Below are 23,146 nucleotides of genomic sequence, written 5' to 3' on the forward strand. Positions count from 1 at the left end.
GGGCAGGTTAGAAACTGGGAGCGAAACAGACATTTCTCTCTTGTCCATAATAGGCTTCCTTAATAGAAGTCATGGTTGAAAAAAGCCAAGATGGCAGAGCATGAACAGCAGCATTTAGGTGCTCCACTAGCTTTATTTAATTTGTCTGTTGTAACTCGCCATATCTGTCTGGAGTGTTTTGTTTTCTCATGGGCTTAATATCAGAGTGCTGTTTCCTTGTGGTGGCACTGCGGGTTAAACTGCAGAAGCCTCTGTCATAAGATCAAATCCACACGATGGAGTGAGCCCCTGTCGCTTGTCCCAGCTCCCACCAACCTAGCCATTCTAAAGCATGCAAAATGCAAAAATGTGAGTAGATAAATAGGTGCCACCACGGTGGGAAGGTATTGGCGTTCTGTGTCTAGTTGCGCTGGCCACGTGACCACGGAAGATTGTCTTCAGACAAACGCTAGCTATTTGGGTTGGAAACAGAGATAAGCACCACCCCTAGAGTCGGACACGAGTGGAGAAATTCTCAAGGGGAACCTTTACCTTTATCTGTCTGGAGTGTTTTGTTTTCTCGTGGGCTTAATATCAGAGTGCTGCTCCCTTGCTGCTTATAAGCCGCCTAGAGTGGTCGAAATGACTAGATAGGTGGGGTATAAATACAATGAATGAATTAATGAATGAATGAATAAATAAATAAATAAATAAATAAATAAATAAATAAATAAATAAATAAATAAATAAATAAATAAATAAATAAATAAATAAAAGGTTAAAAATAGCTTCTCATCTCTGGGAAAACTGACTCATTAAGACAAGCATTTGATGTTTGCAACCAAAAGCTTGTAGACAGTCTGCCTCGACTGACTGCTCAGAGGAATTATGTTACACCTAACCCCAAACTGTCTTTCTGGAAGGCACAAGCCTTATAAGATACTGGTTCAGGATAGGTTAATGCCTGGAGGGATGAACAGGTGGGAAAGACCCAACGTCCACAGAACAACTAAATATTGGCTCTAGATCAGTGTTTGGCATCAGTAATAGACTGGATGAGGATGGATAAACTGAAACTGAACCCAGACAAGACAGGTAATCCTGGTCAGCTGAAAGGCAGATCAACCTGTACTGGATAGGGTTACACTCCCTCTGAAAATACAAGAGCTCAGGTTAGGGGTGATGGTGATACATGCCTTAATTGCACCCCAGCTGGATTACCATAATGCACTCTGTGTGGGGCTGCCAGTCAAAAGTGTCAGGAAACTTCAATGGGTCCAAAATGCAGCAGCCAGACTGCTGACTGGGATGGGTTACAGGAGTCACATAAGGTAAAGGTTCCCCTTGGCAATTTTTGTCCAGTCATGTTCGACTCTAGGGGATGGTGCTCATCCCCGTTTCCAAGCCATAGAGCCAGCGTTTTGTCCGAAGACAATCTTCTGTAGTCACATGTCCAGTACGACTTAGACACGGAACGCTGTTACCTTCCCACCGAGATGGTCCCTATTGATCTACTTGCATTTGCATGCTTTCGAACTGCTAGGTTGGCGGGAGCTGGGACAAGCGACGGGCACTCACTCCATCGCATGGATTCGATCTTACGACTGCTGGTCTTCTGACCCTGCAGCACAGGCGTCTGCGGTTTAGCCCACAGCGCCACCAAAACAGCTCCACTGGCTGCCAATACATTTCCAGGCACAATTCAAAGTTCTGGTTTTAACCTATAAAGCCCAACAGCTTGGGCTCAAGCTGCCTCAAAGACGGTGTCTCCCATTATGAACCTGCTTGAGTACTAAGATCATCACTGGAGGCCTTTCTTTTAGCGTGTTTGATGGGAACACAAGAGAGGGCCATCTCTGTCGCTGCTCCAGGACTTTGGCACCCCCCTCCCACAAGAGGCTAGGCTGATCCCACCTGTGTTGTCCTTCTGCAAGCAAGTGAACACCTTTCTCTTCAGTCAAGCTGCCTGACTGGCTGCCTGACTGTGATCTTTTTAGATGGATTGTTGTGCATCACTTCTTTGACTGAGTTTTTAGTATTGCGTGTGTTTCCCATTTCTAAGAAGTATATTTTGTTGTTTCTTTTTAATGTTTCTATACTTAGCATTTTTAGCTTTAAATATTGCCTTTTAATGATGTATATCACATTTGTATACTCATTGTTTTCTTCTTAAATATTGTCTTTAAATGCTATAAGCTGCCTTGGGTCCTTTTCTAAAGAGAAAGGTGTGGTAAAATTATTTTTAATTAATTAATTACTGTATGTTGCCAGCAACCAGTTAAATCAGGGATGATGGACAAATCAAAAACTGCAACAATTATTGCACTCAGACATATGTCTTATTGATTTTTGGAAAAGTGAGAAATTACCAAGACAGTTATCAAGAATGAGAGTCTTTGTCTTTTTATCAACTATAATACTCTCTATGCTATTAAAAATGAAGATTCCTTTCTTTCTTTCTTTGGTATATCTGTGTTTGGGGTATCTGCCCCCTATTTGGAAGTAGTGGTGGTAGATTGCTTTCAATTACTGAACATCAGTAAGTCTCTTCTACCAAAACACCAGTTTTATCTCAGGATGTTGATAAAGCAATGGCACAGCTGCCAACAGTACCTAATTCGTCAGAAGACAGAGGCTTGCAACAACTTAATCCTTTAGAAACTGACCTTCTTTTATGATCAACGAAAGTCTGAAGGGTCTCAAAAATGCTAGCCGGAATGCAAGCTCTGCGGCTGAGACTCCCAACACTCTCCCCTTAAGGAAAGGAATACCTAAGTGTACAACAAATAAGCAGTCAGGACTACCACATAATTTATTGGCTACTCAGAACAATTTTATTGCTGACAAGAAGAACAGTCCAAAACATCAACAAAAACAATTCTGCTCAAAAATGTTCTAAATCACACTGAAACAAATTCTACACTGAAGTCTACTTCAGAGAGCCTAAGCGTGCCAAAAGCAGAAAACATCACATGAATTCAACAGCTTTCTACTCAAAGCCTACATCTCAAACAACACTGAATCGACAGATGGCTCTGCAGTGGTACAGATACATCCTTGCCCTGACCAAGACAGAACAGCACTGTCTGATTACCTGACTTCTAGCAGTCTGCTAGACCTTGACAGGCCTTCTTCAGGATCACAGCAGACTCCTCCACTAGATCATCAAATATGGACTAATCTCATCTCCTAGATGATAACTCAATGCCAGATGTACAATCGTCTTTAGAATACAGTACTTGACTCTAAACTGACATTTTGGGACCCAGAATGAGAGCATTATCCAAAATGTATTTTGGAATGCAACTGGCTGGCTAAACAAAATCCAAGACCCAATGTTCCTGCAATTTGTGGGAAGTTTTGATATTATTTATGCAAGAGACATTGTTAACTTCACAGATGGGTTTACACTTTATATTCTTACTGCCACCTCTCCAGTTACCACAGGACATCCAAATGGAGGATTGGCTTGTTTGGTATCAGCTTGTCCCGTTTCAATGCTGCCAACGTTATGACCCTTAAGAATAGCTGTTCCCTTGACTTTCAAAGCTTGGAAAATCTTGGCCGTGAATGTTTATATTCTACCCCACTCGTCTCCTTTTAATTTTGAACATTGCTGGTCTGATTTACAAATGAATATCTATGATCTTGAGACAACGTACCTCAGGGCACAAACAATACTGCTAGGGGCCTTTAATGCACATATAAGCAATGGCCGCTTTGGGCCCCCTTATCTTAGAACCACAAAGCTAGAAGGAACCCCCATGGATCATCAAGCCTCAGTCAAATCACGTTGGTGATTTCAATAATCAATGGAGAAATACAAAAGATCCCCTTCTGAATAAATCTGGGAAAAAATTTTAGCAACTGATAAGTTTAATCTAGTACAACTAAATGGCAAATTTGAAGGCAGCACGGAAAATGTGTGTATTTCAGCTACAAAGGGATTAGTCTGATTTTGTAGCAATCACTCTTCCTTTATTAGACTATATTTTATATTTACATCACAACTAGAAAGTGACTACCGAGCTCTTATATTTTATTTCTGCATTCTTGAAGTTTTATTAAACACTGGCGCAGGTGGTTCCCTGCCGATCAACCAGGTGGACGTGACAGGGGGCATTAGATTGGAAAAGTCTTCTACACTTCAGTTTGAAATACAACAAATTCTGAACAGCAATCTGATGCTTGAATAAAGGGGGGAAATTTTGGCATCCCAAGACATTAGCACTGACTTGGCACTATATAGCAAATTAATTAATGCTCTAAGACCCTTCTTGACTAAGATCAGCACCCAAAAGGAGACAAACAGCTGAATTTATTAAAAATGTGAAATTATGAAGCAGCAATTCTCTTAGGCATAAGGAAAGTTAAGAACCAACCCAAGATATTTTTTTAAGCTTTGCAGTAATTATAAATAGCTTCTCAAAAAAGAAACATACCAGGAACTCACTTTGGCTTGTCCCAGAAAGTTATATTTAGGTTTTGACAATGGCTAGCAACAAGAGAAAGGAAGGCCCACCATAATCTTGATTCCAGCATATCTGTTAAGTGTTAGAAAGAACATTATTTTAAATGATTTAATGATGTTGACAGTTGACAGTTGGTCAAGATGGGGGCGCAAGCACTTGCAGTGGCTAGGCATTCCAGAGATCAGCCCTTATTATGGACTCTACATGCTCAGGCACAAGTAATTTACAGTCGACAAGAATTATTATCTATTGGCAGAGAAGGTTACAACTTTGAATCGACGGTCTCAACTTACAACATCCCAGCTGAGCTTTTAAGACGGCCTGCATATCCAGGGGTTACTCCCCCTGCTCTCCCTGTCAGGAAGAAAAGAACACAGAGAAAACGCAAGCAGAAAAGAGGTTGCAGGGGCGGTCTATGATTGAGGTTAGGCAAAAATCCTCACAAGCCTGCATTGCCAAGTCTTTTTGTCTCAAATGTTATTTATTTATTTATTTATTTATTGGACTTATATACCGCCCCATAGCGCTACAAGCACTCTCCGGGCGGTTTACAATTTTTAATTATACAGGCTACACATTGCCCCCCCCAGCAAGCTGGGTACTCATTTTACCGACCTCGGAAGGATGGAAGGCTGAGTCAACCTTGAGCCGGCTACCTGGGATTTGAACCCCAGGTCGTGAGCACAGTTTTAGCTGCAGTACAGCGTTTTAACCACTGCGCCACGAGGCTCTCTTGATGTTAGATCTCTACCCAACAAGATTGAGGAGTTGGAACCTACTATCTCCCTACAGAAAAATATTCGAGACTGTTGCGTTATGATCTTTACAGAGACATGGCTTGATTCTTCCATCCCAGGGGAGGTAATTGAACTACAAGGACGCAGAGTACATCGAGCAGACAGATCTGTTGAATCTGGGAAGAGTAGAGGTGGAGGGGTTTGTGTTTACACAAACGATAATTGGAGCACAGATGTTAAAATAATGGACATTCACTGTTCTCCTGATTTGGAGTGTTTGGCAGTGAAATGCCGCCCCTTTTACCTGCCTCGTGAGTTCAATGTTGTTATAATAACAGCAGTATATATACCTCCTGATGCTAACACAACCACAGCTTTGAGTTGTTTGTTAATTGCTATCAGCAAACAGGAGCAGGCCTACCCAGATGGAGTGCTGGTGGTAGCAGGTGATTTCAATCAAGCCAATTTAAAGACCGTCCTCCCTAACTTTTATCAGTATGTGGACTGTCCCACTAGAGGGGAAAATACCTTGGATCAGGTATATAGTAACATCATGCATAGATATAAGACAAAACCATTGCCTAGCTTGGGACAGTCAGATCATATATCTCTTTTTTTGATTCCATCATACAGACCTCTTGTTAAAAGAATCAGACCATCAATTAGAGAAATACAAGTGTGGCCAGTGGATGCATCTGAGCAACTTCAAGATTGCTTTAGGAGCACTGATTGGGCACTGTTTGAGGAGGACAATGTTGATACTTATGCCTCGACAGTACTGTTTTATATCAAAAGCTGCATCAATGTTGTTACTACTACCAGACAAGTACGAGTGTTTTCTAATAACAAGCCTTGGCTAAATAGAGAAGTGCACCTTTTATTAAAAGCCAGAAATGCTGCTTTTCATTCTGGTGATGAACTACAGTACAGAGAGGCCAGAGCTAAACTGAAAAGGGGCATTAGGGATGCCAAAGCTATGTACAGCCAGAGAATTGAGCAACATCTTGAGAGTTCTGACACTCGTCGAGTATGGCATGGCCTACGACAAATCACGGGGCAGAGTAACAAAAACAGTCTGTGTAGCAGCAGTGATTTTTTGGCTGAGCAGTTAAATCAATTTCTCAGCCGTTTTGAGGTGGAAACAGGAACAACCATTATTCCAGCACCTACTGTCTATAATACATCACTAGAATCTACCATCAACAGACAACCACTAGTACTGCAGATTTCAGATGTGAGACGCGCTTTCCAGAATATTAACGTTCGAAAGGCAGCTGGACCAGATGGAATCATGGGACAAGTTATTAGGGGCTGTGCTGCAGAATTAGCTGGAGTTTTTATGGATATTTTCAATATATCCTTGTTGCAGTGTTCAGTCCCCACTTGCCTGAAGACATCTATTATAGTGCCAGTCCCCAAGCAGTCAGCTGTGGTATCTCTCAATGATTATAGACCAGTAGCTTTAACATCTGTTGTTATGAAATGTTTTGAGAGATTGGTGCTGGATTACATTAAGGCTAGTCTTCCACCTTCTTTGGACCCATGGCAATTTGCATACAGGAAAAATAGATCTACTGATGATGCTGTGTCCATTGTGTTCCATACTGTATTGAGCCACTTAGAACATCAGGGAACTTATGCAAGGCTGTTGTTTGTGGATTATAGCTCTGCTTTTAATACCATTCTACCAAATAGGTTGTTTTTTAAAATGATCAACCTGGGATTACCTCAGGAGATCTGCAGGTGGATAAAGGATTTTCTGACAGATAGGCCACAGTCAGTAAGGATGGGATCTCACCATTCTTCTACCCTGGTACTAAGTACAGGAGCTCCCCAGGGCTGTGTGCTAAGTCCCTTCCTCTATTCCCTGTACACACATGATTGCACCCCACTGTATAACACCAATGCAATTATTAAATTTGCAGATGATACGACAGTGGTGGGGCTCATAAATAAGAACAATGAGTCTGCTTATAGAAAGGAAGTACAAAGGTTGATACTTTGGTGTAAAGAAAATCATCTCACACTTAACATCAAAAAAACTAAAGAACTCATAATTGATTTTAGGAGGAAGAGAAATGTACATTTACCACTGTACATAAACGGTGAGGAAGTGGAGAGAGTTGGTAGTTTTAAATTTCTGGGTACTTACATCTCAGAGGACCTCTCATGGACTATAAATGCCAACATGCTAATGAAGAAGGCACAGAAGAGGCTGTATTTCCTGAGAATGCTCGGCAAGTTAAATTTCTCAGCATTTACTTCTGTCCTACTATCGTAGCACCATTGAGAGTGTCCTAACCTATGGCATTCTGGCATGGTTTGGGAGTAGCTCTGTAGCGGACAAAAAAGCTCTACAGAGAACCATTAAAATTGCCCAGAATATCATCAGGCTCCAGCTACCAACCCTGGATGACATCTTCACATTCCGCTGTCTAAGGAAATCACATAGCATCCTGAGAGACTCTTCCCATCCTGCTTATAACTTTTTTGAACTGTTACCATCTGGCAGAAGATATAGAACAATTAAGACTCGGACCACACGTTTTCTGAATAGTTTTTATCCCAGAGCTATAATTGCAATTAATAATGAGCTTAAAGACCACCAGTAGTGAATAATTAGTTGGACTGTGTTACTTGGCCTGCGGTGTAGATGTTTGTATTTTTAGTGGGGGACTTTTAGTGGGTGGGGAGTGTTTGGGGAATTTTGTGTGTGCATGTGTCTGGTCTCTGGGTGTCTGTGAATTTCGTTGTATGTGTATATACTTACAATGACAATAAATTATTATTATTATTATTATTATTATTATTATTATTATTATTATTATTATTATTATTATTATTATTATTATTATTATTATTATTATTATTATTATACTATCCACTCGGGAGAGAAGGCAGTAACCCCCTTTAAAAAAACAACAACCAAGGTAGCCATCAGTTGTAATTATAGAGTTAAAATTGGTAATTTCAAGAGCAATAAAGCTCCAGAGGAAAAGCTCACTCCCTTGATATACTCAGAACTTCCCAGGACTGATGGGCTGTCATCCTAGGCATCTTATTCACTTACATAGATACGGAATTGTCATTACCAATGGTTGTGCCTATAAATAAGAAAGGGGAATGAAATTATCCTTCCAAATACAGTCATACATGAGCTTTGATTGCAGAAAAACCTTCACAAAGGCACCTCTAGATATAGCATGCAAGACTACTGAGATCTACTTTGGAACAATTTCCCAGAAGACCTGACCAAGACAAACTTAGGGTGTTATTTTCAAATAAAGAGCAGCTTCTCACATTTCAAATGGCACATTTTCCCCCATTCTTATAAAAACAAAGTTTACATCCTCTGCCGTTAACCAAACTGATTATTGCCACTTAGGTTCTCTTGTCACTGAATTACTATTTTATAGATAAGGTTACTGACTATTTAAATGCTTATGTTTAGATATGTATGATCTGTTTTAGATCTTAAAATTTTAAAGCAGGAGAGAAGTTTAATACAATTTTTCTTATAGTGTAATGTATTGTGCTGTGTTGTTTCTATTATGTAATTTACTATGGCCTCTGTGCTAAAGAAATAATTTGAATGTGTTCATTTTAGTCATGCACAAAAAATAAGAGTGGTTGTATGACCACTGTTTGTAAAGCTTCTCGGAAGATAGTGCTGTCAATGAGGTATTAATTAGAGTCAGCAGAGGGTCTCTTACTTTCCCAAAGCAAGCCTTCAGCAATCACAAAGGACAAAGATCTACACTATAGGCGAAAGACTTCACTCACCAAATAATCTTACCAATGTCTGCAGAGGGGAGCAAATGGAATCAGTCCACAGAACAGTGACAAGACAGTGCATTTGGACTCTCTACTTTCAGAACTATCTCTTAGTTCAGAGTCCAAGTCATCCCACACTAATGAGATTATCTGATAAAAAAAATTCATCAGGCTCATAATTACCTTGCTGATGGTCCTCTGCAGGCCATACATACTTTGATCTTACATTTACCAGTTCATGTACAGCTTTAAATGGTTCTATTGAGCCATTAGAGATCTACCTATATGATATGCTCATTTGCAGCTGCTTCTTAATGTTGTTGTTTAGTCGTTTAGTCGTGTCCAACTCTTTGTCCCCATGGACCAGAGCATGCCAGGCCCTCCTGTCTCACACTGCCTCCCGGAGTTGGGTCAAATTCATGTTGGTAGCTTCGATGACACTGTCCAACCATCTCATCCTCTGTCGTCCCCTTCTCCTATTGCCCTCACACTTTCCTAACATCAGGGTCTTTTCCAGGGAGTCTTCTCATGAGATGGACAAAGTACTGGAGCCTCAGCTTCAGGATCTGTCCTTCCAGGGAGCACTCAGACTTGATTTCCTTTAGAATGGATAGGTTTGTTCTCCTTGCAGTCCAGGGGACTCTCAAGAGTCTCCTCCAGCACCACAATTCAAAAGCATAATTCTTCGGTGGTCAGCTTTCTTTAGGTCTCACTTCCGTACATCACTACAGGAAAAACCATAGCTTTGACTATTCGGACTTTTGTTGTCAAGGTGATGTCTCTGCTTTTTAAGATGCTGTCGAGGTTTGTCATCACTTTCCACCCAGTAAGCAGTTGTCTTTTAATTTTGGGGCTGCTGTCACCATCTGCAGTGATCATGGAGCCCAAGAAATTAAATTCAGTCACTGCCTCCATATCTTCCCCTTCTATTTGCCAGGAGATGATGGGACCAGTGGCCATGATCTTAGGGTTTTTTTATGTTGAACGTCAGACCATTTTTTGCACTCTCCTCTTTCACCCTCATTACAAGGTTCCTTAATTCCTCCTCACTTTCTGCCATCAGAGTAGTATCATCTGCTTCTGAATAGACATACCTAAATTGATTATACTGTTATTTGTCTGAAATGGGCAAGGTTTCACTCCATTTTCATTTTAGGCATTTAACTTTCCAGTTCATCTAGCTCCTCCGTAAACCAAGAATTTGGATTCATTTCCATAGGTCTCCCTGTTAGGGGATGATGTGATCTATAGTAGTCTCTCGTTCCAATGGCTTTCTAGGCCATCTATCACCTCAACGTCCAGGACTCCAGGACTTCCGGCTTGACGCTGTAACAAGACAGCAGGAGGAGGACGGAGCTCCATCTCTTGGGCTGAATTCCAACCTGTTTGGGACCCCCCAGGGGGTTAACCCCCACCCCAAGAGGTGGTGAAATGGGGGAGAAGCCTGTTGATCACGGGGGACAGACGGCGGTCACCCATGTTTAATCCAGGAAACTCCCCAATCAACCAGCAGGCAGAAACAAGCAGCTGAATAAGCCTGCCTGCAAGTTGTTGGCAGTCAGCCAAAGAAGAAGCAATAAACCAGCCAAATTAAACATCTTCGTTAACATTGTGTGAGATAGAAAAGCTTAATTATACTACTCTATAACTATTCCTGGATGGAATAATCCTTTTAACAGGTGAAAAAGAGGGTCTCTTAGCCCCAACTCTAAATTAAGCAGCGGAGGATCTGGAGAAGGGGAAAGAGACGCAAAGAGAAGCAAAGAAAATAAATTGGACAATTAAACAATTATACTGCAAGGAAAGAAGTTCTGTATTACTTTGGTGTTAAACTTAAAAAATCTTCCTCTTAAATTTGTTTTTGGAAACAACCCTCAGAGTAATGTCTATTTACAGTGTTGGCAAATAGCCTAGAAACATGACCTTGAAAAAACCTGGAAACCTGATTTGAAACTCTGTTTTGTCTTTCCCTTTTCTTCTTCTGAGAACTGACCAAAACATAGACAATTAACTCTGGAAAGTCTAATACAAACATTGAGTGAATGGGACTGCCAAATTACATCAGAGACTGGATTCAATTCACTCTAAAGGTGATCAACCTACTGAGGCAATTATTGATGGAACTGGACTGACTGCTCTAAGCTACTAGACATTTTTCATTTGAAATACAAGTACCTGACATCTGAGCACATAATGTCACAACAAGGTAAATTTTTGGAGGAAACAAAATCTACCCTGCAAGCAATCTTAGAAATAGTGATATCCCAGAACCAAGACATGCAGTCGTTCACGGAACTAAAAAAAGACTGCATTCAACAAGAGACAGAAAATATCAAACAAAGAAATGTGAAGGCTCAGGACAATGTATGCCAAAGGAAGGAAGGACTGGAGGAAATTAGAGGGGGAAATTCTGGAGAGCCGAGGAGAATCTTAGCTGTGTTAAGGGAATATTGCGGGGGGGGGGGGACCAGCAGCATTAATTAAAAATTGCCCGAAAGACCTATTGGAGATAGATCAAATGCATAAAGATCTATTGGAGATTGATCAAGTGTACAAAATGCTTTCAGATTACACAAGGGACAGCAGAATATTTAGGGAGATAGAAACAAGAATTGGGAACATTCAAATAAGAGAAGGAATCATTTAGAAAAGATGAAAAAAGGGAAAATATTAAGGTGACCTCATGGTTGAAAGAATGTATATACAGTGGTGCCCCACTTAACACTTACCCCGCTTGATGATAAATCCTCTTCACGATGAAGTTTTTGTGATCGCAAAACAATGTTTTAATGGGCAAAAACAGCTTTACGAGGATCAGTTCCCTGCTTCGGGAACCAATTCCTCGCATTACAACGATCAAAACAGCTGATCGACGGGTTTTCAAAATGGCCACCAGCTGCTCAAAATGGCTCCCTGCTGTGTTCAGGAAGGAATTTTTCGCTCCACAGGCATGGAAAATGGTCGCCCTATGGAGGATCTCCGCTGGACACTGAGGTATTTAGCCCATTGGAACACTTTGAACCGGTTTTCGATGCATTTCAATGGGCTTTTTTATTTCGCTTGACGAGGATTTCACTCTGCTGCGATTTAGCTGGAACGGATTATCCTCATCAAGCGAGGCACCACTGTATTTAACTTCTGGAATTGTAAAGTGGCATATCTTATATATTAAAAAAGGGAATTAAACTGAAATAAGGGATAATTAATCAGGGTAAAGACATAACGTGGGTTTTAAGGTAAGTTGATGTGAAGATGGGGCAAAACAAATAGTATTTATTGAATATATATTAGATATGATGTTGATATCGACATGATAGAAAATGTGGAGATAGAAATAGCTAAACAATTATATAAAGAAAATTTGTATAAAAGTAGTCAATATTGTATACTAAAACACACACATGAACAATTTAAATGTTTAAAAAATGTCTGGATTTTGAAGAGACAACTGAGAAGACACCAAGAAGCAAAGAGCAAATGATTGAAAGCAACCCATGTAACACAATGTTTAACAAGCACAATTAAATATAGATAGATTAAAAAATTAATAATATGTTTAAAAAACAATATCCATGACTCCAGAATCTGCTTGGGTATCAGCAAAACCAATTGAATCCATTAGTCTATAGGGACAGAACATCCTGACAGTTTCCTCACTCTTGCACGCTTGGGGGCTATGTTTTATTTTGCCTTTGATCAGAAATGATCAGACATTGAAACAAGGTGAATCCTCACTCCAACACTGAGATCACCAACAAGCTGCTCAGTATAGAAATGTAGATCCAGTATATGTCCCTTTTCATGTGTATGGCCCACTGGAACCTGGGACAGGACCATGGACTCTATTGTGCCATGAAGTCCTGGGATATGGAAGAATATTGAAGTCCCCAAGGAAGCCAGTTAATTGAAGGGGATCTATTCATTTTACCAGGCATTTTGAAAGTTACAAGTGTATTGATTCTTTGGTCAAGCCAGTTATCTGAATCAACTGTCATCATTAGGTTCTGCTACAATTCATAAGCTGGCTAGACTGCCATTTATCACCTTTTGTATCCTGCCATTCATTCAAATAGCTGATGGTAACATAACTGGCATTTTTCATTGTCTTCTGCACAAAAGTCCTGCATGGCTGAGAGACAGAGACTGTCTTGGACTACTTACTGAACACCAGAATTCTGTGGACACTCAATCTAAATACATTTGATGCTTCTTTTCAAGTGAAGTTGTTGGTGACTGGCCATTTGAATCTCAGTGATGTTTATGTACAAGTTTTGAGAATTGTGTGTGTGTGTGTGTGTGTGTGTGTGTGTGTGTGTGTGTGTGTGTGTGTGTGTGTGTGCGCGTGCAACACCATTGTAGTCTTTGCCATACTATATGGACTAGCTAACTTACAAAGGTGAAGCAGGTACTGCCAGACCAAAACAATAACAGTAGTTCTAAATACTTTCCAAATTGCTGTGTAAAATAATGTTTGTGAAGCTACCTTTAAATAAAGAGGACATTCAGCCTAATGTAATTAGATGTTCTTAATTAGCAGTATGATAATTTCTTCTTAAAGAAGCTATTGTTTAACATTGGTAGCATGATATGATGCCTCTTGTCATGATTTTTGTTTTACTAATGTGCTTTTCTTCTATACAGACTAGCAATGAACTGGTGCAGCCGGTAAGTAGACCTTCTATATTTACCCTGGCAAAGCTACTGATAGATAGGTGCTATCTCTAAATATATGCTATTCCTGAAAATAGTTCAATATGTGGCTAATTGCTTCATTTCTGCACTAAAATTGTCATAGTAAAATATTGAATTATGTGTTTCTCATCAAGACCACCTTTATCTTTTTCATCTTGTTTTTTTCTTTACTTTTCTGTCTGCCTAAAGCCTGATTCTTCAAAAAGTCTTTCACTGTGTAACCTGATCATGGAGGAAAACCCAGAAAGTGGGTCAGCAGAAGATGTTAACAAACCCCAAACTGATATAGGTTCACTCAATGTGAGCCTAGATGGTAGTGCAGCCAATGAGAGCGAGGAAAGAGCTACAGGTGTACCCTTGCCTTTCCCTCAGGCAGAGCAAACCTCAGCAGAATCATCTGTTGCACTGGATACTTCTACTTGGCCTGATATAGGGAAACAAGACGATGGTGCAACCTGGACAACCTCTATTTGTGAAAATCAAAGCACTTTCCCGGAAACATACCTGGACTCTAGCCACATGATGGACACTGGCACAGATCTGGTGGAGAATAACCAGCCATTAGCAGGTGAAACTTTGTCTGAAAGCTCTCGAGGAAAAACTGATAGCTTTTGGGATGATGACCCATTTAGTGTGGAAAAGACAGAAGAGGAGGAAAAGGAAACCGAAGACTCTTTCTGGGCAAATGTGGAGCCATGTGAAAAGGTAGAAACCAGAGATGTTAACCACAAGGAACTAGACTACACAGATGAATCTGGAGAGAGATGTTGTGACAATAAAGGCTACAGTGAAGTAGATCATCTTGAGGACTTAGCACAAACAGATTATGAAACCATAAAAAGCACTGATGTAGAAACTATAAAGGATTCAGAATATAATAATAGACAGCCAGAGGAATCTGGTTCAGAATTTAGTGAGGCTACTATGATTCAGAAAACAGGTGGCAGATATACTGAGGATATAGTAAACACAGGGTTGGGGTATGAAGCAAGCATAAGTACGACTGTAGAATATGGTGAGTTTGAAATGGAGAGTAGTTTAGGTTCTTGGACTCAGGATCATGGAACAGTGCTCATGGATGACTTGCCCATTGCTGCAAATACAACTATTAAAGGGCCACATGAAAATGAAATGGCAAATGTTACAGAATTGGCTGACCTTGTTGTCAGAGGCAGATCGACTGGAGAAGTTGAAAATTCTGTGTATGGTGAGGAGTTCTGTGGTGCAGAAGAGATTGAAGATCATAGCCACAACATCCCTCAAAATAATAATGTTGCTGGTGAATCTCAATCTACATTTATCCCCCTTGAAAAGGATATGATTCTGCAGCCTGAGCCTGCTAATGCAAATCTCGATAATTCTTGGCTAGGTAATGTGGAAGAGAAATTTGTAGACAGCGAAGCATTTTGTATGCCCCAGGAACTTAACGATAATGATAGTGTTTCTGAAGCATTGGAAACAGATCCCTGGCAAGCCAATTGGGATCCAACAGTTAATACTGATTCCTGGGAGTTTTCTAGCCAGGCAAATGGATTTGATAACTGGCCCTTTCCTCCCACACAAGAATTTGTGGATGGAAACATGGAGAATCCCTGGTCAGGTTTTAATGATAAATGGTCTACAGAAGATTTGGGAGGTCTTGATAAATCCTGGGGAGCTGTAGGTGTCCCACCAAACCACCAGAATCAGGAAGCACCTTTAAGGCAAGGATCATCTGGGGAGCAGGCAAATGTTAGCAGCAGTGGACCCAACAAGGAGATAGGCAGGCCGTTGTTTCTGTTCCAAATGGGAAATTCCAGAAACGCTAGCACGGAGAGCTCCACTAGCCCCAAAGAAAATGAGACCAACAGCTCAGATTTATCTGAAGATGAAATTGCTAACCGGAGATATGGATTGTTGTACCAGGAAATAGAGGCTGATAAAGAAGAGGTACCTACTCCAATGTGTAGCATAGTCTAGAAACAAGAGTGCCTTAGGTCATATATATGTATATCTAACCTTGTGTTTTCTATGTTCTCCTCCCTGTCCCTGTTTGCTAACTTTAGAGATTATACAAACATGCCAGATTTGGTATAGTTCAACCATATACAAGATTGATTACAAAGAAATGGCTGTTGAACATACCATCTGAATTTTACTATAGCACATTACCTTTGAATTTTCTGTTTTCTAACATGATATTTGTGCCTCAGTTTTTTCAAATTCTTAATTTGTATTGTTATTTTTCTCTCTCTCTTTTTTGGTAGCCATTAAAGTAGTACTCAGTCATGTCACATTGCTTGCCAGAACGTTCATTCTTTCCCTTCATTTATCTTTATAGTTTTTTGAAACAAGTGCTTTTGTGGTTAATAAACAAAAGTTTGATATTAAGGTAATACTAATAAGGATTTTATTCTGATTTCCAATTTTGCTTAGGCCTCAACCAGTGCTTTTAATGGATTCACACAGGTAAGAAGTTGGTTTTTGTTTTGCTTTTTAATTTTGGAGAAACCATGTCTTGTCAAGATCTAAGAGAGGATCACTGAAGTTCAGAATTTGGGGGTGATGTGATAAAAGATGAATCATTTGCAGTTTCAGGCTAGACTTCATAGAGCTAGTACAAATCTAAGTTTAATTAGGCTGTTTCTGATATCTATTTGAATATGTTTTTATTAGTAGCATATTTTAAATTAATCTACATAAAACATAGCTTATGTTACAAATATCTAAAATAATGAATTTAAAATGTTTTCTGAAATACAAAACAAGTAAAAAGCAACACAAACAAACCAAAGTAGAAACTAACATCTGAGAGATAGGACTCTGGGTGACGACCAAATCTCTAGCATATGAAAAATTCCATGAGGGCGGTGCTGTCACTGAGAAAGGCCTGCCACATTGGGATAGCCTGTGGATGCCTAACATGGAGAACCTCCAGTGGAGTTTCAACAGCTCTTAAATCATGGTTCTTTAAGTGCCTATGTCCTGAGCCCTTTAGGGCTTTGTAATGCCTTGCCAAATAGCTTTATGGCAATCAATGCAAATGTTTCAGTAGAAGTGTCTTGTGTTCATTTATGGTCTTCCTATTACCAGCAGCCTTCTGTGCCACCTGAGATCTCTGGGCTATCTTCAAAGGAAACTCAATGTAGTCTATATTGCTAGTAAATTTGCTTTTAGAGTTTTATATGTTCGATCTAATGATCTCCAAAGCAACGTACATGAAAAATCCCTCTACCCCAGCACACACATACTCCAAAATACTGAGCAGCCCTTATTCCTCTGACTGATGCTCCAAGCTAGAGTGTTCTTTCCATCAGTTTTGCAATTCAGAGTAAGTAGACATTGGGATTGTGCATTATTTCTGGTGGAAAGCGGCTTAGCTGTCCTTGCAGTTGCTCCTTCTCTGGCTAATGCATAGCACGACCAGTCTTCTTTTTGCCATTTATAGCTATAACTTTTCATGGTGGAAGTTGTCAATGAAGGAAAGTATTGGTGGACAGACCTATAAATTCACACCTGTGAAGAGTGCAGTACATTCCTGGCATGGAAATAAAGAAGCAGCTGTTGGGAAAACTCAGGGTGAATTACATGATCCATGTAAGATAATCACCATAATGCCTAACCCTATGGAGAGTCAGAGTGAAAGATAAACTGCTGGCCATTCCAGCCTTCTGCCATCCATGGAGGAATCTTCTAATGCTACTCTACACTCAGAATTATGCCACAGTAGCTCCACTGCTGCTGTAAAAACTGCCAGATATAATAAAATAGGAGCAGACATTGTCCAAGCTACACTGAATAACAGACTCAAGAATAGACTACTGTAATGCTGTCTATGCAGGGCTACCTATGGGACCCATACAGAAACTCCAGCAGGTCCAGAATATGGTGGCCAGGTTACTCGGTGGAGCTAATAAATATCAACATGTATCCTCAGTCCTGGCTACCTTACACTGGTTACTTATCCGTTTCCATGCCGGCTTCAAGGTGATGGTTTTAACCAACAAAGCCTTAAATGATTTGGAACCTTGGTACTTGGCAGAACGCATTCTCTCAACTAGATCTGCCCATCCTACCCCCTAATATATTAGTAGTGTTATATATATACTACACAGAAGGCTGAGATACCCTGCTGTTGTAGGGGAGGAGAGGGAAGAGCCTCATAACCAGGCAGAGAGGCACCTTTTATGAGTGGTCCCTTCATGGCAACTAGGTCTTGTTATCTTTTATATATATGAGGCTCTTCCCTCTCCTCCCATACAACAGCAGGGTATCCCAGCCTTCTGTGTAGTATTTTTTAGAGAGCTGGAGGAACTGTCATGAAAAAGAGACAGATCCGTGCACACCTTAACCTTCCTCCATTTCAACACAGTTTTTCTTTTAAGTAACAGCAACTACCTTTGGTCAAGGAAAGCTGCTAGGGTAGACAATGCTTTCTTGTGCAATCAAGCCCCAGGTTCCTACTATCTAAACAGCTTGCTGTCTTCTGTCAGCCACCAACAAAACCTCACTGTATGATCTGTTCTCAGGAAAAAGGCCCAGTTCTTAACACCACAGCCAATCGAAACAGCATCTTTACCTCCTTTATTCTTTGAAACCAACTATTACTTTACCATTTCCCAAATGCACGCGTGTGTATCTGTATTCTGCTGAACCTGTTAAACTTAATCATCCTCTATTTTGCCATAATACTGTCAGCAGCATGTAGCATCTTTCCAACTCTGTTACCTGAAGGTCATGATAAACAAAACTTTGTTAATTCCAACAACATACCTGGCCAAGGAAGGTGTTTTTTGCTATACAAATCAACAATAAATAACATGTGGAATGTTGTTAATAAAGCATAAGTGTCACATACAGCACTGATGGTACCTGTCTGTCATGGGTTTGGAGGGAAAGTTCCATCCTATGGGGAGTGGAAGGCGGGACATCAGGGGGGAGGAGCTGTACTGTATATATTTGGGGGAAGTCCTTCGTAAGGGAGCTGACGTGGAGAAGTGGAGTTGGAGTCTGTGGGTCAGACTGGGTACAACTGTTCGTCAGATAGTACATACCTGATAGGTTCAGGTTTCTATCTAGGTAGCCAGAACGGATAGGTTCAGGGTCTGTGCGTTACCTTAAAGTGTTCCGTGGGAACCAATCTGTTGTATTTGTATGATTGGGACTATACCAAGTTCCAGTATCCTATTTACCTGATCCTTTTATTTACCCTGTTTGTTTTTTCAATAAACCTTGTTCTCTTGTTTATTAAAATCCATTCCTGGTCTGGGTGACTTGGGAGAGCGAATGGTTGGTGGCAGCATAACTACAGGGTGGGATACTCCAGTAGGTCTGGGGTTGCTACATTTGTTGGTGTCCAGCGGGTGGGATACGACTGGTCCAGTTGCCCAGTGGTCCAGCAAAGCCTTGGCTAGTGTGCCCAGAGCAAGGGGGGTCTAGTCAGGGAAAATCTGAGGGCGCGTAGGTAATCTTCTAGGCTTACCTCACGGGGAGGTAGGCTAGTGGAAGAACGTGCAAACTCAGATTGGGGGACTAGATTAGGGAGCTCTGAGGCAACCCGTTTTGGCGGGAAAGGGCTGAGGCAAAGCTGCGTGAAGTAACAGTGATCTAGCCTGTCTGCTGAGAGGCCTAGCAGAGGGGGTGAATTCTGTCTGGCAACAGTTGCAAGTGGGTGCTGGAGGGACAGCAGCAGTCTATAGAAGGCTGTTTCTGAGGCAAAAGGAAAAAAAGTCGTCGTTTTATTTTGAGGCGTGACTTTTGAAGGCAGCCTGGTCTGGGGGGATTATGCCCTTGACTCGAAGCCAAATGGCAGAAATGGGGGAAGTGAGAGAACCACAGGGAGACCAAGGTTCTGAGGAGGAATTTGGCTCAGTGCAGGATGAGAGCGCGGGAGAACTGACCTCAGAACTCAGAAAAATGCTCCTAGCCCAACAGCATGAATTTAGGATGAAACAATTAGAAATGGAAAAAGAAGAAAGATTAGAGAGAGAGAGAATGGAAAGAGAAGAAAGATTGGAGAGAGAGAGGATGGCGTTTGAGTTAAGAAAATTGGAAATGATGAACCAGGACAATAATAACAATAGAGATTCTGAGGTGGGCCAATTGTCTAAAACTGACTTGAAGAAATTCCCTGTGTAGAACAAGGGAGATTGCCCTGAGGTGTTCTTTTCCCTCGTGGAAAGAGCGTTTGTGGACTTCTCAGTAAGGGAAACTGAGAAGATGACCATTATGCGATCTTTAATCAGTGGCAGCCTGGCAGAAGTCTATGCAGAGATGCCAGTGGAACTGCTGAAAGATTTCGCTGAGTTTAAAAAACTGGTGTTTGCCCGGCATGGGATAAATGCTGAACAGCTGAGGCAAAAATTCAGGTCACTCACAAAAAAACCAGAGCAGACTTTTACCCAAGTGGGGGCCCAACTGGTGAGGCTGCTAGAGCAGAGACCTTCCAGCAGCTCAAAGACCTGATAGCGCTGGAACAATTTTATTCAGTCCTGCATGGGGAACTAAAGTTCCATGTGAGAGAGAGGAAACCTAAATCTGTGACAGAAGCGGCGGAGATCGCAGATTTTATTTCCCAAATAAGGAAGCCCTTAGGTGCTGAGGGGAAAACTGGGTAAGCCCAAAGAAACCTACAGCCGGTACTCTCAGGGACCAGGGAAAAACCAGCAAGGGGGAGGGGCCCATGTTGAAGGGAAGCCCTCTGACATGAAACCACCAAGACCTCAGATTTTGGAAGGAAAACCAAAAACAGATGAGAAAGTCTCCAAGTACAGCAGAAAATGTTATTTCTGTCAAGGAAAGGGCCATCTAATCTCAGAGTGTGAGAAATTAAAGCAGCTAAAGGGAAATTTGCCTCATGATTTGAGTGGAACCAAGCCAAAAGCTGTGTTCTGTGTCCAGACAGAGCAAAGCTCCTTGCCACTGAGGGAGCCTGTTGCCATGGCTACTCACTCTGGACCAGTTACATCTGCTGATCAGGCTGGGGAAAATGGTCCTCTTGTGGAGGTCAAGCGCTGCTTACTAGTTAGGACAGATTCGCAATTGTTTGAGACCGCTGGGGTGGACGTAGGAATACTTGACCATCAGTATAGGGGGCTAAGGGATACTTGTTCCCAGGTGACCCTGTGCCATCCAGACATTATTCCTAGGAAGCATATAATCCCAAATGAGAGCCTGAAGGTGGCAGGGATTGAGGGGCAGGTGATCTCACTGCCAGTAGCTGAGGTACCTGTGAGCTTTCAAGGCTGGAGGGGAGTTTGGCATCTAACGATTTCATCGACTCTGCCAGCAGCCGTGCTCGTGGGAAATGACCTGGCTGAACATGTGAAACGGGTGCTAGTGATTACACGCTCACAAGCTACCACGGGGACAGTTCAGGGGGGTACTGAAGAGCCCGAGGCTGAAGCAGATGAGGGTAGTCCCGAAGCTGTGGCAGAAACCTTAACCACAGACAGCAAATTTGGCCAAGAGCAAAAGGCAGATGCCACTCTCCGAAAGTGTTTTGAAAAGGTGACAGACACCCAGCTAACACCTGAAACCCCAGCGAGATTTCACGAGAAAAAGGGAATTTTATATAGAGAGACCCTGATGAATGTCTCAAAAGGGGGAGATGGGATCAGAAGTCAGCTTGTGGTACCTGAAAAGTATCGCCCCATGATCTTACAAAGGGGGCACTCTGACGTGTTTGCTGCGCACTTGGGGGTGAACAAAACACAGCAGAGAATCACACAAAATTTTTACTGGCCTGAAATAGGGAAGCAGATCAAGGAGTTCTGTAAACAATGTGATGTGTGTCAGAGGCAGGGGAATAACCGTGACAGGACCAAAGCGAAGTTGTGCCCTTTGCCTGTGATTGACACCCCGTTCAAATGTATAGGAGTGGATATTGTGGGACCTTTGCCCAAGGCCACAAAGAGGGGGAACCGGTTCATTCTCACCATTGTGGACCATGCCATGAGGTACCCCGAAGCCATTCCCTTGACTAACATCGAAACTAACACAGTGGCAGATGCCTTGGTGGGGTATATGTCCAGGATGGGATTTGCCTCAGAAATAATCACAGATTTGGGCACATCGTTTACATCAAAGCTCATGAAACGGTTATGGCAAATCTGTGGAATTAAACACAAGGAAACCACTGCCTATCACCCCGAAAGTAATGGGTTAACGGAGAAGTTCAATGGGACTCTGATGCGCATGATTAGGGCTTACTTGGCAGAGAATCCAAACAATTGGGACCAGAAGCTGCAATCCCTTTTGTTTGCTTACCGATCAGTGCCCCAAGCCAGTACCGGGTTCAATCCGTTTGAACTTTTGTTTGGGAGAAAAGTAAAAGGTCCACTTGATTTAATCAAACAGAATTGGGAGCAGATCACCCAGGGTGACCCACAAGATGTTGTGACGTATATAGACACTTTAATGAATGACCTGAAGAGAAACCTAGAGGTAGCAGCAGAAAACCTGCAAGCTCAGAAGGTCAGACAGAAAACCTGGTATGACCAGAAAGGCAGGGAGAGGCACTTTAACCCAGGGGAGGAAGTGCTTTGGCTTAGGCCCTGCAAAGAGAACAAACTGCAGCTCAAATGGGCAGGACCATACAGGGTCATTTCCAAGATGTCGGACCTGAACTACCTTATAGAACAGGAGGCGTTCCAGAGGTTGAAGGAGGCGCTCATCCATCATCCAGTGCTGCGTGCTCCCGACTTCGACCGGGAGTTCATCATCTACACCGATGCGTCTAACAGCGGGGTAGGAGCAGTTCTTTGCCAGGAGGATGAAAATGGTGACCAGCATCCAGTGTCCTACCTGAGTAGGAAACTCCAGAAAGGTGAGAGACATTTGGCAACCGTGGAAAAGGAGTGCCTGGCCATAGTATACGCGATTCAGAAGGCCAAACCTTACATCTGGGGAAGACATTTTGTTCTGTGCACTGACCACTCACCACTGCAGTGGTTAAAGACAATGAAAACACATAATAGTAAACTTATGAGGTGGGCTTTAAACCTGCAAGATTTTGACTTTGAAGTGAAGGTGGTCAGAGGGACAATGAACTGTGTTGCTGACGCCTTGTCAAGAAGACCCGACGAGTGAAGACGGCGAAGAAACCATGGACTGTGTATATTGGTGACCAAAAGTTAAATGTATCTGTTTATTGAACAGGCGTGGTTTGTATTAATAAAGGTAACTTAATGTATTGCAAATATTAATGTATAAATGCATAAGTGATATGTTTGACCTAGAGTGAGTAAGTATGGGTTATGGGATTGTATTATAATGTATAACTGTTTATGTGTTTTGATCCTGGTTGTTTTTTTGGAGAAAAGCACTTTAGCTTTTCCCCCGCAAAACAACTTATAAAGGGGGGAGGTGTCACATACAGCACTGATGGTACCTGTCTGTCATGGGTTTGGAGGGAAAGTTCCATCCTATGGGGAGTGGAAGGCGGGACATCAGGGGGGAGGAGCTGTACTGTATATATTTGGGGGAAGTCCTTCGTAAGGGAGCTGACGTGGA

At 41.7% G+C, this 23,146-nt stretch overlaps 1 protein-coding gene across 6 annotated transcripts in view; it reads left to right on the forward strand.

Moving 5' to 3' along the window:
• AMPH (amphiphysin) overlaps nt 1-23,146 on the forward strand; it is a 199,937-nt gene that overhangs the window by 146,549 nt on the left and 30,242 nt on the right. For 3 of the 6 annotated variants that reach the window (XM_073003769.2, XM_073003771.2, XM_073003770.2), the window contains exons 14-16: nt 13,604-13,627; nt 13,844-14,359; nt 16,070-16,102. In XM_073003769.2, the coding sequence (XP_072859870.2) occupies nt 13,604-13,627; nt 13,844-14,359; nt 16,070-16,102 (573 nt within the window). The remainder of the gene's footprint in view (nt 1-13,603; nt 13,628-13,843; nt 14,360-16,069; nt 16,103-23,146) is intronic. The other 3 variants (XM_073003773.2, XM_073003772.2, XM_073003774.2) reach the window with 1 other exon arrangement.

This window comes from Pogona vitticeps, chromosome 6 (genome assembly GCF_051106095.1).
Source record: "Pogona vitticeps strain Pit_001003342236 chromosome 6, PviZW2.1, whole genome shotgun sequence".
NCBI classification, from domain to species: domain Eukaryota; kingdom Metazoa; phylum Chordata; class Lepidosauria; order Squamata; family Agamidae; genus Pogona; species Pogona vitticeps.